The 17,538-nt window shown below is 44.1% G+C and overlaps 1 protein-coding gene and 1 long non-coding RNA gene across 4 annotated transcripts in view; one reads left to right on the top strand and one right to left on the bottom strand.

The window, feature by feature from the left end:
- TMEM135 (transmembrane protein 135) overlaps positions 1–8,331 on the bottom strand; it is a 239,084-nt gene extending 230,753 nt beyond the window's left edge. For 2 of the 3 annotated variants that reach the window (XM_060177393.1, XM_060177392.1), the window contains exon 1: positions 8,069–8,331. In XM_060177393.1, coding sequence (XP_060033376.1) covers positions 8,069–8,209 — 141 coding nt within the window. In that variant the 5' untranslated portion in view covers positions 8,210–8,331. The remainder of the gene's footprint in view (positions 1–8,068) is intronic. The other variant, XM_060177391.1, reaches the window with a different exon arrangement.
- Positions 1–17,538, top strand: part of LOC107523674 (uncharacterized) — a 591,794-nt gene that overhangs the window by 160,273 nt on the left and 413,983 nt on the right. The gene's annotated exons all lie outside the window — the stretch shown is intronic.

Here is a 17,538-nt window from a genome sequence, read left to right as displayed (position 1 = left end):
AAAGTAAATTCCAAGTGGATCAAGGACTTGGGATGTCAGACCAGAAACTATCAAATATTTAGAGGAAAATATTGGCAGAACTCTTTAAGTATTTATTTATTTATTTATTTATTCCTTTTTGTTGCCCTTGTTGTTTTATGCTTATTATTGTTGTTATTGGTATCATTGTTCTTGGATAGGACAGAGCAAAATGGAGAGAAAAGGGGAAGACAGAGGCGGGAGAGAAAGATAGACACCTGCAGATCTGCTTCACCACTTGTGAAGCGACTCTCCTGCAGGTGGGGAGCCAGAGGCTGGAACAGGGATCCTTACACAGGTCATTGCACTTTGCGCCACGTGCGCTTAACCCACTGCGCTACCGCCCCAATTCCATGGCAAAACTCTTTTCCGCAAAAATTTTAAAGACACCTTCAATGAAACGAATCCAATTACAACAAAATATAAGGCAAGTATAAATCTATGGGACTTCATCAAATTAAAAAGCTTCTGCACAGCAAAAGAAACCACTACCCAAACAAAGAGGCCCCTCACAGATAGGGAGAAGATCTTTATATACCATCAGACAAGAGGCTAATAAAATATAGAAAGAGCTTGCAAACTCAACAACAAGAAAATAAATAACCCCATTCAAAAATGGGGAGAGGACATGGACAGAATTTTCACCACAGAAGAGATCCCAAAGGCCTAGAAACACATGAAAAAATGCTCCAAGTCTCTGATCGTCAGAGAAATGCAAATCAAGACAACAATGAGATACCACTTCACTCCTATGAGAATGTCATAAATCAGAAAAGGTAACAGCAACAAATGCTGGAGAGGTTGTGGAGTCAAAGGAATCCTCCTGCACTGCTGGTGGGAATGTAAATTGGTCCAACCCCTGTGGAGAAGAGTCTGGAGAACTCTCAGAAGGCTAGAAATGGGCCTCTCCTATGATCCTGCAATTCCTCTCCTGGGGATATATCCTAAGAAACCCAACATGCCCATCCAAAAATATCTGTGTAAACATATGTTCTTAGCAGCACAATTTGCAATAGCCAAAACCTGTAAGTAACCCAGGTATCTAACAACAGATGAGTGGCTGAGCAAGTTGTGGTACATATACAGAATGGAATACTACTCAGCTATTAAAAATGGTGACTTCTGGCACAGCTATATACAAGATGTTGGGTACTGTACAGCAAAACCTAACAAAGGGACTTTGCAAAGTTAACCCAATTACCAAATAATGATGATAACAATAACTATCCATTGTCTTCTTGAACCCTAAGACAGCAGGAACCTCACATTTCCACTATAGAGCCTATATTTCCCTCAGTCCTGGAACCTTAGGGTGGGGCACACTTTCCTGCATGCTTCTCTCAATTCTTATCAAATAATATTGTATCCACTGATCACAACCTAATCAACACAAGGAGTGCCACCTCAGCATGCTTCACTTCAGACTCTGTTCAGAGACTTCAGGTGTGAAATGACAACCCTTCAGCTTCATTACTCGGGTGAGACCTTTCCATTCATAGTTTTCTCTAATTCCATTCCAGGTGGTTCACTTTCTAACAAAGTTCCAAAACTTAGATATAGACCAGGTCCCCTGAGATAGAGCATACGTTCACACGTATCCATAAACTAGGGAAAAATATATACCTGAAAGCAAAAGTACACAATAGTCTGTAGTGAGTACCCCCCAACACTTCATCACCAGTACTCCAGCCTTTACGTCCATAACAGTTCAACAATTTGTTTGGCTTTGTATGTTAACTCTCTTTTCAGCCACCAGGTTCCAGATGCTAGCAGGATGCCGACCAGAATTCCCCGGACTGACGACCCCACCAGTGTGTCCTGGAGCTCTGCTTCCCCAGAGACCCACCATACTAGGGAAAGAGAGAGGCAGGCTGGGAGTATGGATTGACCAATCAATGCCCATCTTCAGCAGGGAAGCAATTACAGAAGCTAGACCTTCCACCTTCTGCAGCCCACAATGATGTTGGGTCCATACTCCCAGAGGGATAAAGAGTAGGAAAGCTATCAGGGGAGGGGATGGGATATTGAGATCTGTTGGTGGAAATTGTGTGGAGTTGTACCCCTCCTATCCTATGGTTTTGTTAATGTCTCCTTTAAAAAAAAAAAAAAAAAGGTGACTTCACCATTTTCACCAATCTTAGATGGAACTTGAAAAAAACCATGTTAAGTGAACTAAGTCAGAAACAGAAGGATGAACATGGGATGATCTCACTTTCAGGCAGAAGTTGAATAACATGATCAGATGAGAAAACACAAGAAGAACCAGAACTGGAGTTGGTGTATTGCACCAAAGTAAAAGACTCTGGGGTGGGTGGGGAGGAGAATACAGGTCCAAAAAGGATGACAGAGGACCTAGTGGGGGTTGTATTGTTATGTGGAAAACTGAGAAATGTTATACATGTACAAACTATTGTATTTACTGTTGAAAGTAAAACATTAATTCCCCAATAAAGAAATTTTAAAAAATAAAATAATAACAATAAAAATAATAAAACAGACTACAGGGGTCGGGTGGTAGCGCAGTGGGTTAAACCCTTATGGCACAAAGTACAAGGATCCCAGTTTGAGCTCCCCAGCTCCCCACCTGCAGAGGGTTGCTTTACAAGCGGTGAAGAAGGTCTGCAGGTGTGTATCTTTCTCTCCCACTCTGTCTTCCCCTCCTCTCTCGATTTCTCTCTGTCCTATCCAACAACAATGGCATCAATTACAACAACAATAATAATAACAACAACAATGATAAAACAAAAGGGGAAAAAATAGCCTCCAGGAGCAGTGGATTTGTGGTACAGGCACTGAGCCCCAGCCATAACTCTGGAGGAAAAAAAAAATAGACTACATAAAGTAATTTGATGATACGATCTGAGTTTTTGTTTGTTTGTTTTGTTTTTTACAAATGATAAATTTTGTACAAAAAAAATTCACCATTCAAAAGAATACTACTGTCTACGGCCATACCACCCTGAACATGCCCAATCTCGTCTGATCTCGGAAGCTAAAATGAATACTACAGCTACATGGTTTAAGCAGTAATAGGTGAACACTGACTAAAGACAATTGTAGATACCACAAAAAAAAAAGAATGAAGAGCCTGGGAGATACACAGAGGTTGTACACAGGACCTTCGTGCAAAGAGTCCCAGGTTCAATTCCCAGCATCACCAATAGTCAGAGCTGAATGGTGCTCTAGTCAAAAGGAAATAAATAAATAAGAAAGAACAGATACATACTGAAAGAGAAAGAGACATCTTGCTGGGTAGGATGCATGTTCTGTCATGAACACGGTGAAGTTTGAGTCCTGGCACCACATAACTGGTCCCATGGCACTGGGGGGAAACTCTAGTGCTGCAGTATCTTTCCATCTCTCTATCTGAATGAAAGTTGGTCAGTAGTGATGAAATTACATTACTGAGGCCCTGACTGGGAATAAGAAAAACAAAAATACATGAAGAAGCAGTGTATAAAACAAGGGGTGGGGGGAAGATTGGTTTAGTACAGTGTACATGGTAATATTCCAGATGAAAAGCAGATATACAAGGCCCATTTTATAGATTCCAGAAAACACCCATGATTAAAACTGTTGCCCCTAGGGTCAGTAAAATAGCTCATTGGGAGAGTGCATCTGCTTTGTCATGTGACCCACGTCAAGCCCAGCCTCCATTGCAACACAGGAAGCTCCAGTACTGGAGTGTCTTCCCCTTTCTCCCTCTCTGTCTATTTGAAAAAGTCAGCCTGGAATGGTGAGATCTCTGACAACAAAAATTAATAATAAATAAAGAAAGTACAATTTTGCCCCAAACCAACTGCCCTTCCAAACTCTGAAAAGAATGAACAAGTAGCCTCACGCTGCCTACCCACTCTGGGTCTCTAAGTCCTACTCTTTCTTCTGATGAAAGGCCTCTCCTGAAATGCCTCTAGGACTGCTCTTCTATGCTCTCCAACAGGACTTTAGCATTCCTTTCTCCAGCACCAGTCATGAGTTCATACATTTGCACCTGCACTCATGGTGTTAGGTCCTTGCTGAAATTGTATGCAAGTTCTGAACACAAGCCAGCCTTCTCACTGGGGACAGAGATGCAGATTATTATTAACCTCTGTTTGTTTTATTTATTTTTATTAGTGACTCAATATTGAACTACAAAATTATGAGAGAACAGTAGTACAATTCCACACATTTTCGCCACCAGAGTTCCGTGTCCCCATTCCCTCCACTGCACTGTTTTTAACAACAGCAACACAGCTACAATGTGCTAACTGCAATTCCTCACTCACGCTATCATCCCCTTTTAAAAGTGGGTGTAATTATCCTCCTCCAAGCAAGCATATTGAAGGTCAAAGAGACAGGTCATCTCCAAGGATCACACTGCTAGTAAATTGCAGGGCAGGATTCCATGGAAATCAGCTCTCCCGAGCACCTGGTATATCTCTTCCGTCAACTCTTCCACCTTCTCTCTAATCTGGTCTACCCAGTGTTACCAGACTCCAGTCTTCAAACACTCTGCATTTCTAACCTCTTTGATCCAAAAGAGGAAAAGAAGAAAAGGGGGAAGAGAAAAGAAAGTTCCCCCAATGGCTTCTTTAGCCTAATTTTTGGCCTGACCTGAAATCTAAAAATAATACAAATAAAAATAAAGCCTACAGGTGAACTAAAGATCTTATTAGCTCTAAACCTTAAAAATTACTTTGTCAGTCTAACCTTTAATTTTGTTACTATGAGATAAAGATAAAGTAGACCTGAATAAGGAGTAAATCAGATAAACTATGTTTAGGTCTAAGCACATGTGTTCAAATAAATATGCTGTCTTCACTTATATACAAAATTTGCTTTTTTTTTTTCATTTTTTTTTCCACCAGGGCTATAGCTAGGGATCAATGCCTGTACAACTCCATTGCTCCCAATGGCCAGTTTTGGTTCTTGGATTGTTTTCTATAGAGAGACAAAGAGAAATTGAGAGGGAGCAGAGAGAGAGAGAAGGAGGTAGAAGAAGAGGACGAAAGAAGGAGGAGAACGAGAAGAGGAGGAGGAGGAGAAAGAGAGTCAGTCTTTCAGTGCCACTTCACCTCTTGTTCCATATAGGTGGGAACCCGGGCTAGAATTCCAGGTCCTTGTGAAATGCAATGTATGCACTCAACCAGATGCAGTATCACCCAGCCCTTAGTTGTTGTGTTTGGGGGGGGGGGGGGGGTAGGAAGAGGTGAGAGATACCTACAGCATTGCTCCACTACTCCTGGAGCTCTTCTCCCCACCCCCATCCCCCAACCTTGGTGGGGATCGGGGACTTGAACTCAGGTCCTGTGCATGGTAATATGTGCACTCTAGGAGTCAGGCAGCGGCACACATGGTTGAGTGCACAGATTACTGTGTGCAAGGACCCCAGTTTCAAGCACCCAGTCCCCACCTGCACGGGGGAAGCTTCATGAATGGTGAAGTAGTGCTACAGGTGTCTCCCTCTATCTCTGTATCTCCTTTCCCTCACAACTTCTCTCTGTCTCTATCCAAAATATTAAATTAAAAACAATTTTTTAATGTGGGCAATCTACAAGAGTTTGCAGCTGCACAGGCCCCACAAAACTTGTTTTGAACCAATCAGTACACATACTGCTTCTCTCACAACCACTTCGATTTCTGCTTCAACTCACACTACTCTGCCACTAGTCAGTATTCTATACACACTATAAAAATTTATGTCCTTCCAGCCTTATCTTCAAAGCCCAAATCAAATGCTTTTTCCCAAGAGCTCTTCCCTGGCTACCATCCATGAACTTTACACTTTGGCCCAACAATTCAAGACCTACTATGACTAGAAAATCTATGATATATCTTCCATGTGGTCTGATTTAATCCTCACAGAGAAAGACAAACTAACTTGCACAAGGTCAACGAGTGATTAATGGAACTGAGACTCAAATTCACATGGGTTTGATCTCTTTCAAAAGCCTCCTTCTCCACATACCACCTTGAAGCCCAGCACTTGGGACTACACTCTTGAACACAGTGTCCCTCTTTGCTCCTGGCAGCCCAGCCACACATCTAAAAGTAACTGAAACATAACTGTCTGGGGATGACCTTTCTCCTTTCTCCCAGCAAGGTACTCTCTCAGCTTTCCATTCTCTCCAGACTCACTTACAATGCCCATCATCATTTACCTTCACAACCACTGTCCCAGTAGTGACCCAAAGTTTGAAATGCACAGCTATCAAGGACACAAAGTCAAAATGAGATAAAAAGTGTACCCTGGAGAAGTTATTTAATCTGCATGAAGATATCATGGGAGAACACAGGCTCCTTTCCCTACCTCCCTGCCCCCAGCCCCACCTCCTGGGAACAGAAGAATCTCTGTTCCTGACTCTTGAACGTGTTCTTGAACTTCCCTATCTTGGAGCTAAGCCAGTAGGTGGTCAAGGTTGCAAACAAATAGCAAGTGAGTGAGTGAGTGAATGAATAAATGAATGAACGAATATCAGTACCATGGAATGTCAGAAGGTGAAATAACACTTAGATTCTCACTAACCACATCACAGTCCTCTAGGGGCTGGAGCAATATTTTCTGTCACTGAATATTAAAAGTTCAATAACATGGGGTCAGACAATATTACACATGGTAGAGCACACACAAGGACCTGGGTTCAAGCCCCAGTTCATACTTGCAGGGGGGAAGCTTCACCATCAGCAGAGCAGACCTGCAGCTGCCTCTCTTGTTCTGTACCTCTCCCTTCCAATCACCCTCTATCAAATAAAATAAAATAAAATGTCAATGTTTGTAGATACTGGGTTGAAAAGAAAAGGAAAAAAAACTAAGTCACAGACTGACCACCTAATTCATGTGGAAAAATAAATTCAAAGAAAAATATCTGCCCTTCTTCCCCCCCCAAAAAAAATTAGGAAATATCCAGTTTCAGTAATAAATTCAGTCTCAGCCTCATGGCTTCTTGGCCCTCAGGTTAAAATCAAATGTATTATCTGCCTCTGCTCTACATTCTTAGCATTCAAAATGAGGTGATTAGCCTATCAGCATCACCATTACCCTTGAGTTTGACAGAAATGCAGACTTTCAGGCACTGCGCACATCTACTGAATTAGAACCCTGGGGGTGTTCCTGATAAGACAAAAATGAAGCTGATGCACCATATTATCTGTGCAGTCAACCAAGAGACTTTCCAATCAGAACTTCAGATACGGCCATGACACATTTTCAAGCACAGTCTGGTCTAAGGGCAAAATACCACTCAAATAAAAGTCAAGAATTCACTGACTGCTGAATGGAACTTTCTGGAAGCACGGAAAAGAAAAATAATAACAATAATAATCATCTCTACCCGAAAATGAGAAGCAAGTATTGCAAGAGCTAAAAATAACAAATCTTTAATACCAGGGGGGGAAAAGTAGGGACTAGGGGGGCGGTTTGCTGCAGGTGAAATCATTTAGAAAGTCACTTCTATAGCTAGCAGTTCTCTGCGATGCACACTTTTTTCCAGCTATGACCTGTTTGAAGCTCCAAACGGGGAAGGCCTGCCTGGAAAGCAGGCTAACAATCTGCCTAGTTGGCAGCCCACTGCGGCCACACTGCAAACTGTCACCCACGTCTCCGCCAGGGCTCTGTCCTGTGAGGTTGAAAAGACACTGAGGCTTCAGGGACATGCTGTCAAACATGACCTGTTTTTAATCAAAAGTAGCGGGGGATGAGATGAAGTGAGGGGAGAAGGGGGAGAGGGCAGGCCATGCAAAGGGAACCCCTCTTCCTGGAGCGATGTAGAGGAAGCGGGGAGCCCCCAGGTACACAGCCCCAAATTAAGTCCTCAAGTTGGGCCCCTGCTTCTCACAGCGGGCTCTGAAGTGACAGCTCCCGCGCACCCCCTGCCCACAGCAACCCGTCCTGGACAGTGGGGAGCTCCCCTGCCCCCGCCCGCCGCACCCCGTCCCAGAGTGTGGGGGTTTCCAGGCCCCAGCAGCCGCACCCCGTCCAGCGAGAGTGAGGGTCCCCCGGCCGTCGCACTCTGTCCCGGGGAGTGAGTGTCCCCTGCCCCCGACCCCGGCCCACGCGGCCGGCCCTCACCAAGTAGAGCGGCGCATAGATCTTCAGGGACTCCTCCAGGGCACCCTGGGTTATCTGCAGAAAGGACACCCCGCATGACGGGTGCCAGGTGTGGCCGATCTCGTAGCAGTTGTGCGGGATGGCCTTGCTGAGCGCCGCCATGACGGCACTGTGAGGCGAGACGGCGGCGCCCGGCGGACGCGCAGTGGGGAAAGGTCGCGCGCGGGGTTACTCGCGGCCGCTGCCTCGGATGTTGCGCCTCGGCGTATCGCGGCCGGGGGCGGAGAGAGGGCGTGACCACTGTCGAGGGGCGGGGCTTATCGATGCCACGGCGAGGCGGGGCCACGTGGGGGCCGGGTCATAGCGAAAGGGGAGGAGCCACAGCGGAAGGGGAAGGGCCCTGGCAGGACTGGGGGAAGCCATTGAGGGGCGGGGCCACGGGGAGGAGGAGCGGGTCACAGAGGATGGGGGGGCGGGGCCACGGCGGGTGGTGCTTGAGGGGGAAAGCAGAGGGGCGGAGCTATACGGCGTACGCGCTATGCTGCGCCCCCCTTCACGTCCACCGCGGGCGCGCGCCTCAGAGCCAGACTAAGAGCTCCAAGCAGATGGCGCGGCTCCCCCATCCTGGGCGCCAGGTCCTTTCCAATCTTTCAGCTCTGGGCAGAAAAATAGTTTCATGGAAGCCAACTTCAACAAATTGCAAATAAAATGTTGACTGTAAATAGAACACTCCTGAGTGGTTTCCAGAAAGTTGGGCCCCTGCTATGCTTGAGACTCTGGGTTTGAAACCTGGCACCGTTTGGGAGTACCATGAACAGACAGCTGGGGGAAAGCTGCGTGGTTGGTGGAGTGGTGTGGACCGATGTCTCTCCTGCCCACTATCAAAAATGAAAACGTTGGAGCAGGCAGGTGATCACTGGCCCAGGGTTCATTCCCCAGTGCCACGTATTCATGGTAGATACGTAGTGCATGCAGAGATGATTCTGCATATATGATAGACAGATGAGTGGAGAGTTGGCTGGTAGATGATGGAAAGGTGGGGATGGGTAGATGGATGAATGCACAGATGGATGAGTGAGTAGATGAATGAATGGGTAAACAGTTGGGTGGTTGGGTAGGTAGATGGATGAGGGGTGGGTGAGTGGATGGATGGGTGAGTGGATGGGTGGGTGGATAGGTGAGTGGATAGGAGTGGGTGAGTGGATGGATGAGTGGATGGATGGATGGATGAATGGACGGAGGTTTTTCCTACTGCTATTGATGGAGAAGGAACCTTTTTTGCCTCCCTGTCCATTTCTCCCTTCCTCTCCAGGGGGAAGGAACTTGAAGGCAGCTTTGATCCTTTATCTTGAAAGCAGCTGCAGGACTAAGCACAGAACTCAATACCTTACAAGCACTGTAAGCTGGAATGGCTAGAACCAAGCATGAGAGATGTGAATGGAACATTCTCTATAGCTCCACTTATTTTTCTTTTTACAACTAAAGTTAGAGCTGGGGGGGGGGGGTTTTATTGCATGGCCCCACCACTCCTGATAGTCTTTTTATTTTTCCTTTTTCTTTCCTTGAGATAGAGAAGAGAGGAAAAATAACTGCAGGCCAGCTCTGCTGCTCATGAAGCCTCTCTCCATAGAAGTAGGGACTGGGGTTTAAAACTTTATACATGCACTATGTGTGCTGTACCAGTTGTGCCACTACATGGCCCAAATCTGAGATCTTTTGAAGTTTCCAGTGAGAAGAGCACCTTGAACTTAGGGATTTCGATTCCTCACATAGTTTCTCTAGTGGTAGAGACTTTTAATCACCTTAAGGCCAATTCTTCCTGAGTTTATCTCAGTGGATGAGGCTCTCCATGAATTAGCATCGAGTGAGGCTTTTTTCTGAAATTCACATCTAATGCCAGAGACCAGCTCTGCTCTTCATCACAAAACGGAAAGCTCCCTTTACTCTGGGTGGAACTACACCCCTGCCTTTCATGGGATCTTTGGAGAAATACTGCCTTTGAAGGATGCTGTGTTCTCTTGGAGAGCACTGTTTACGTGAACAGAGATGCTAGCACTTCCTGTTTCTAACACTTTTCTCAGGGGACTGTAATGGAGGCTGGAGGACCACAGGGAAGTCACAGAACTGGCTTTTCACTCACCCTGTGGAGATAAAAATACCAACAAAATAACTCACCTGGATGGTGTTTTGCTTTGTCATGTGCACTCTCACCCCAGCTTAGGTTTTTTCCACCTCATCACAGAGCAAGATTCCAAAACCCTCAAAATCCCCTCTCTTCTCCTCCCTCCCCAGAGTCCTTTGCTTTGCTGTAATACACTACACCCATTAAAGAAATTCTCTTTTGGAGGTTGTGGAAACAAAGGAACCCTCCTACACTGCTGGTGGAAATGTAAATTGGTCCAACCTCTGTGGAGAACAGTCTAGAGAACTCTAGGAAGGCTAGAAATGGACCTACCCTATGACCTTGCAATTCCTCTCCTGGGGAAATATCCTAAGGAAGTCAACACACCTATCCCAAAAGATTTGTGTATACCTATGTTCTTAGCAGCACAATTTGTAATAGCCAAATCCTGGAAGCAACCCAGGTGTCTAACAACAGATGAGTGGCTGAGCAAGTTGTGGTATATATACACAATGGAATACTACTCAGCTATTAAAAACGGTGATTTTTCTGTTGGATGGAGCTTGAAGAAATCATCTTAAGTGAAATAAACAGAAGGATGAATACGGGATGATCTCATTCTCAGGCAGAAGTTGAAAAAACAAGATCAGAAGAGAAAACACTAAGCAGAACTTGAGATATAATTGGCATATTGCACTAAAGTAAAAGACTCTGGGGTAGGTGGCAGGGAGGGTTTGGGTCTTGGAGTGTGATGGCAGAGGACCCAGTGGGAGTTGTATTGTTATGTGGAAAACTGGGAGATGTCATACATGTACAAACTATTGTATTTACTGTCGAGGTAAAATCCCCAATAAAAATTTTTAAAAAGGAATAAAAAATTTAAAAAATAAGATTAAATCAAAATGAAAAATTCTCTTTGGGGGGGCCATGCAGTGGGGTGGTGCGGTGGTGCACTGGGTTAAACACACATAGTACAAGCGCAAGGAGCCACATAAGAATCCCAGTTCAAGTCCCCGGTTCCCCACCTTAAGGGGGTGGAGGTTTGCTTTACAATGGATGAAGAAGGTCAGCAAGTGTCTGTCTGTCTCTCTCTCTATATATATTTATCTATCTATCTATCTACCTAGCTAGCTAGCTCCCTTCCCATATCAATTTCTCTGTCCTATCCAATAAAATGAAAAAAATGGCCACCAGAAGCAGTGGATTCTAATGCCAGCACCAAGCCCCAGCGATAACCCTTGAGGTAAATATATATATGCATATATATTTTTTAAATGTATTTTAACAAGAAAGATATAGAGAGGGAGACCAGAGTACATCTCATCTCTGGCTTATAGTGGTGCTAAGGACCAAACCTGGCACCTAGAGGCTCAGGCATGAAAGTCTATTGTAGTATGCCATCTCCCCAGGCCAAAGAAAATCTTTTAAGCCAACAGCAAAAGTCCAGCAATGGACTGTCCCAGCTGCAGTGAAGACATGCCAGACAGCAATAATGGGGATAGATTCATGAAGATACACACAAAAATGTCCTGCTCATTCCAAATAAAAAAAAATGAAAGCAGGGTAATGTGCAAAAAAAGCCTGCAACTGGAACTAGAAAAGCTAGACAGCCCCCAGCCCCAAGCAGATTTCTGCATCCTGTGTGACATGGCTTGCTACAGTGGACAACTTGGAAGTTTCAAAAGAATTCCACTACTCAGAAAAAGGAAAGCCCCAACTCAAAGAGAAAGTTTCCCCTCACACACACACTGATCAAGAGGAATTTATATTGTTGTGCAGATGTCCCCTCAGGCTAGTGCCAGTTCCTGTGAGAGTTGGGACATTCTCATTCTCGGAGTGCCTATTCCGCCATGTTGTCCCCTCAGGCTAGTGCCAGTTCCCAAGAGAGTTAATAGGATATTCTAAAAGTACCCTTCCCAACCAATCCTATACTGGCTCATCACTCCTGGTTTTTGCCCTATAAAGCCCTTCTTCTTCCGCCCCTCTCTCTCTTGCCCGCTTTTCACTTTGGTGATTAGACGCAGGGAAGGTTGCTGCGTGAGGTGGCCATTTTGGCTAGCTCCACGTGGTCCGAACCACTGCGCTCTCACCCAACTCTGAGGTGCCCGCACAAATAAAGAATTGTGTTCCCTCTCCACTCCAGATATCCTCTCTCTCCCTCCTCCGAATGGCAGTACAACATTATATGTCATACATAAAATAAGGATCACTAACCAAAATTTAGAAAGCTCACTATACTCATAACATAAAAAATCAAACATCCATATTAAATGGAGCATGATGGCAGAGGACCTAGTGGGGGGTTGTATTGTTATGTAGAAAACTAGGAAATGTTATGCATGTACAAGCTATTGTATTTACTGTCATCTGTAAAACATTAGTCCCCCAATAAAGAAATTTTAAAAACAATGGGGCAAGGACATGAGAAAGATCTTCATCAAAATAGAGACCCAGAGGGCCAGTGGAAATACAAAAAAGTCCTCACCTACTTCCTACTATTCTTTCCTCAGTCACTCCAAAGCTAACCTATTCAAAATAAGGAATACAAAAGCTGAATAAAGGCAAGAGACCGACATACTTTAATGATGACTATTCACTATCAGGCCACCTCATCACCTGGGGCCCTAGTAGAGGAATCCTGGGATTCCCACACAGACATGATGGGCTTAGACCTTAAGACATCCCTCTCTCATTGTCACTGGTCATCTCCATCAGGAACAACATAATGGACTCCTTTGGGAACCCCCATAGGACCTTGCCTTCAATGTGGATCAACAATGGTAGAGAATGTTCTATTCTTCGTAGGGGGGTTGGATAGCACGCTCTATCAACGACCTGAGGAAGATGGGTCCTGAAATTGATGCAACTTGGAATGTTCCTGCTCATGACCAGAGAATGTGAGTTTGGACCTACAGGGATACAGAGGTTACATAGGCTCCTATGCTGAATATGGGCCCCAGATCAAATCAATGGGGCTTAAAGTCAACAATATTTATACAGCTTTCCCATATTTACGAGCTACTCTCTTCCCTGATCCAGCTTTCTAACCCTTTTTCGAGCCATGAAATCATCTCCCCAGACACTAACTTGGGTCCACCTGCATTTCAGATGTCAGGCTCAGGCAAAAATTAGTCAAGTCATGCACCCCTTGGAGTATACCTAAAACAGACCTGCTAGCTATTTCCAAAACAGAGACCTCAAATATTCATCTGCAATATTCTTGCCTTTAGGTTCATGATTAGTCAACAATTTGTATGGCTTTTTTTTTTTTACCTTTCGTTGTCCTTGTTGCTTATCAATGTTGATGTTATTGTTATTGCTGTGATTGTTGTTGGATAGGAAAGAGAGAAATTGAGAGAGGAGGGGAAGACAGAGAGGGAGAGAAAGATAGACACCTGCAGAACTGATTCACCTCTTGTGAAGCGACTCCACTGCAGGTGGGGAGCCGGGGGCTCGAACCAATATCCTTACGTCAGTCCTTAACAGCACTTAACCCACTGCATCATCACCTGCCTCCCAAGTTAACTTTTTTTCAGCCACTAGGTTCCAGATGCTACCATGATGCCAACTGGACTTCATTGGGCAGACAACCCCACCAATGTGTCCTGGAGCCACGCTTCCCCAGAGTTCTGTCCCACTAGGGAAAGAGAGAGACAGGTTGGGATTAGGGATTGAACTGTCAATGCCCACTTTCAGTGGGGAACTAATTTCCGAAGCCAGACCTTCCACCTTCTGCACCCCATAATGTCCCTTGGTCTATGCTCCCAGAGGGTTAAAGAATAGGAAAACTATCAGGGGAAGGGATGGGATTTGGAGTTCTGGTGGTGAGAATTGTGCCACTCTTATCTTTTGGTCTTATTGGTGTTTCCATTTTATAAATAAATTTTTTTAAAAAAGAAATATAAGAAAGGTATTAGTAATTACAAAAATGCAAAGAAAGACAATGATGAGATTCTATTTTGCACTTATGAGACTGTCATACACTGGAAATGACAAATCAACAAGTGCTGGTGAAAGTGTGGTGGAAAAAGAAATACTTTATGCTTTTGTAGGAATGCAAATTTATCCAGCCCCTAAGGAAAACAGTTCAGACTTCTCAGAAATACAACCCAGCAATTTCTCTCCCAGAGACATATCCAAAGGAAGAAAAAAAATCTCCCCAAAGAGATATATGTACATGCATGTTCATAGGTGGTCAATGGCAGGTGAGTAGTTAGAAAGTTAAGGTCTGGGAGTCAGGCGGTAGTGCAGTTGGTTAAGCGCATGTGGAGCCAAGTGCAAGGACTGGCATAAGGATCCCAGTTCAAGCCCCTGGCTCCCCACCTGCAGGGGAGTCACTTCACAGGTGGTGAAGCAGCTCTGCCAATGTCTATCTTTCTCTCCCCCTCTCTGTCTTCCCCTCCTCTCTCCATTTCTCTCTGTCCTATCCAATAATGCCGACATCAATAACAACAACAATAATAACTACAACAATAAAACAACAAGGGCAACAAAAGGGAATAAATAAATAAATATTTATAAAAATTAAAAGTTATGCTCTATAGGCACAGTAGAATACTACTCAGCTGTTTAAAATGTCAAAATAATCTCCTATGCCTTGTTGTAGATAGAGCTTGAAAGAATCTTGTTACACAAGATAAACCAGAAAGAGAAGGATAAATGTCACATGATCTCATTCGTAGATAGAACTTAAGAAGCAAGAAGAAAAAGGGAAATCACACAGTGAAACTTGGACTGGGTGGGATATATTGGACGAAATCAAAGGTCTCTGGGGAAAGAGGGAAAGAAGGGTTGGAAAGAGTGTTGGGGTTTTTTTTTTACCTAATTTACTTATTTTTAAATTTTTGTTTATAACATGGAAATTTTGACAAGACCATGGGATAAGAAAGAAGGGTATAATTCCCACTCCCAGAACTCTGTATCTCATCTGTATCCTTGAAAGCTTTCCTATCCTTTAAACTTCTGTGAGTATGGACCCAGGGTCATTATGGGGTGCAGAAGGTGGAAGGACTAGCTTCTGTAATTGCTTCCCTGCTGAACATGGGCATTGGCAGGTCGATCCATACTCCCAGCCTGTCTCTTTCCCTAGTGGGGTGGAGCTCTGGGGAAGCGGGGCTCCAAGACACATGGTGGGGTTGTCTACCCAGGGAAGTCATGTTGGCATCAAGGTATCATCTGGAACCTACTGGCTGAAAGAGTTAAGATAGAACGCAGAACAAGTTGTTGACTAATCATGAACCTAAAGGCAAGAATATTGCAGATGAAGATTTTGGGTCTCCAATTTGGAAAAAGCTAGGAAGTCCATTTTAGATATATTCCAAGGGGCCTATGACTTGACTAGTTTTTGCCTGAGCCTGATAGCTCCCATGCAAGTGGACCCAAGGTATTGCCTGGGGAGATGGCATCATAGTTGGAAAAAGGACTAGAAAGCTGCATCAGGGAAGAGAGTAGCTCCCAAATATGGGAAAGGTATCTAAATATTGTTAACTGTAAACCCCACTGATTTGATCTGGGGCCTATATTTGTCACAGGAGCCTATGTAACCTCCGCATCCCAATAGGTCTGAGCTCGCATTCTGTGGTCATGGCTAGGAACATTCCAGGCTGCACTAATTTCAGGACCCATCTCCCTCAGGTAGAAGGTAGAGTATGTTGTCCAACCTCCCTTCAGGGAATAGAACATTCCCTACCACTGTTGATCCACACTGAGGGCAAGATCCTATAGGGGCCAACAAAGGGTCGCATTATGTTGCTCCTGCTGGAAATGACCAGTGACACTGAAGAGAGAAATCTGTTAGAGGTTTAGATCCATCATTGTCTGTGTGGGAATCCTTCACTAGGGCCCCAGGTGATGGGGTGGCCTAGTAGTGACCAAAGAGTCATCATTAAAGTATGCTGGTCTCTTGCCCTTATCCAGCTTTTGTAATCCTTACTTTGTCTGAAAAGGTTAGCTTTGGAGTGATTGAGGGGCATGTAATAGGAGGTAGGTGAGGAGGGTATCTAGGTCTGATTAGGCACTTTATGGTGTCTTCTTAGGTCTTTCTGCTTGTTTGTTGCATTTATTCACTCACTACAAACTATTGGCATTTTTACTTTAAGGTATATATTTTCCCCTAAACATTATTATTTGCATCGGGGCAATAGATACATGTTGCCCCCCAAGAGAAAAACCAGCCAGCTGTTTGTTTTGTTTTGTTTTTGCCTCCAGTGTTTTTGCTGGGGCTCAGTGCCTGCACTATGAATCCACTACTCCTGAAAGCCATTTCACCCTTATTATTGCCCTTGTTGTTGCTGTTATTGTTATTGTTGCCACTGCTGTTGTTCTTGGACAGGACACAGAGAGAAGGGGAAGAAAGAAAGATACCTGCAGACCTACTTCACCACTGGTGAAGTGGCCCCCCTGCAGGTGGCAAGCCAGGGGCTTGAACCCGGATCCTTATGCCAATGCTTGCACTTCATGCCATGTGTACTACACAAGTCAATACAGGAAGAGCGATCAGTACTTTGAAAAGTATGGAGAAAGGGACCTCATAACATACTATATAGAATGGGTAAACCAACAAGAAGAAATATTGGAGAAATGAACCAGAACAAGAGTCCAGCTAAAAGCTCCCCAAAGGTTGCACCAAAAATAAAGAGGTCAACATCCAAACACTAGTTATGGAAGTAGTGACAAGACTGAGTAAAGAGTTAGAAAGAATTGTCATCAGAAATAGAGAATCAACAAATGAGACGCTGGAAGAAAACACTAATTATCTCTAAGTCATTAGAGAGCTGAAAGCTGAAACAGCTGAGCTAAGAACACAAATAGCTGAACAAGCTATAACAGTATCAAAACAGTGTAACAAAATTGATGAACTTCAGAAAACAGTAGAGGGAAGAGAGAATAGAATAAATGAGGCAGAAGACACAACTATCAAGATCGAGGACAAATTAAACACAACTAAATAAGAAATAAGAGATCTCAAAAAGAGATTAAGAGATACTGATAATAACAACAGAGACCTACGGGACGACGTCAAAAGAAATAATATATGCAGAATTGGTTTACCGGAGGAAGAAAGACAGGGACAGGAAGAAAGCACTCTTCAGGACATAATAGCTGAGAACTTCTCTAGTCTAGACAACATCAAACACATAAAGGTTCAAGAATCACAGAGGGTCCAAAAAAGAATTAACCCAGATGGAAAGACACCAAAACATAGCCTATTTAGAATGCAAAGGAATAAGGATAAAGAAAGGAGCCTGAAAGCTGCAAGAAAAAAAGCAGAGTCACCTACAGAGGAAAACACATAAGATTAGCAGCAGACTGTCTCCACACAAACACTACAGCCCAGAAGAAAAGAGCAAGATATCTATCAAGTGCTCAA

The sequence above is a fragment of the Erinaceus europaeus genome, chromosome 17 (assembly GCF_950295315.1).
Source record: "Erinaceus europaeus chromosome 17, mEriEur2.1, whole genome shotgun sequence".
NCBI classification, from domain to species: domain Eukaryota; kingdom Metazoa; phylum Chordata; class Mammalia; order Eulipotyphla; family Erinaceidae; genus Erinaceus; species Erinaceus europaeus.
The sequence above is the reverse complement of the archived record's forward strand: the minus strand, read 5'-3'. Positions and strand labels throughout refer to the sequence as shown.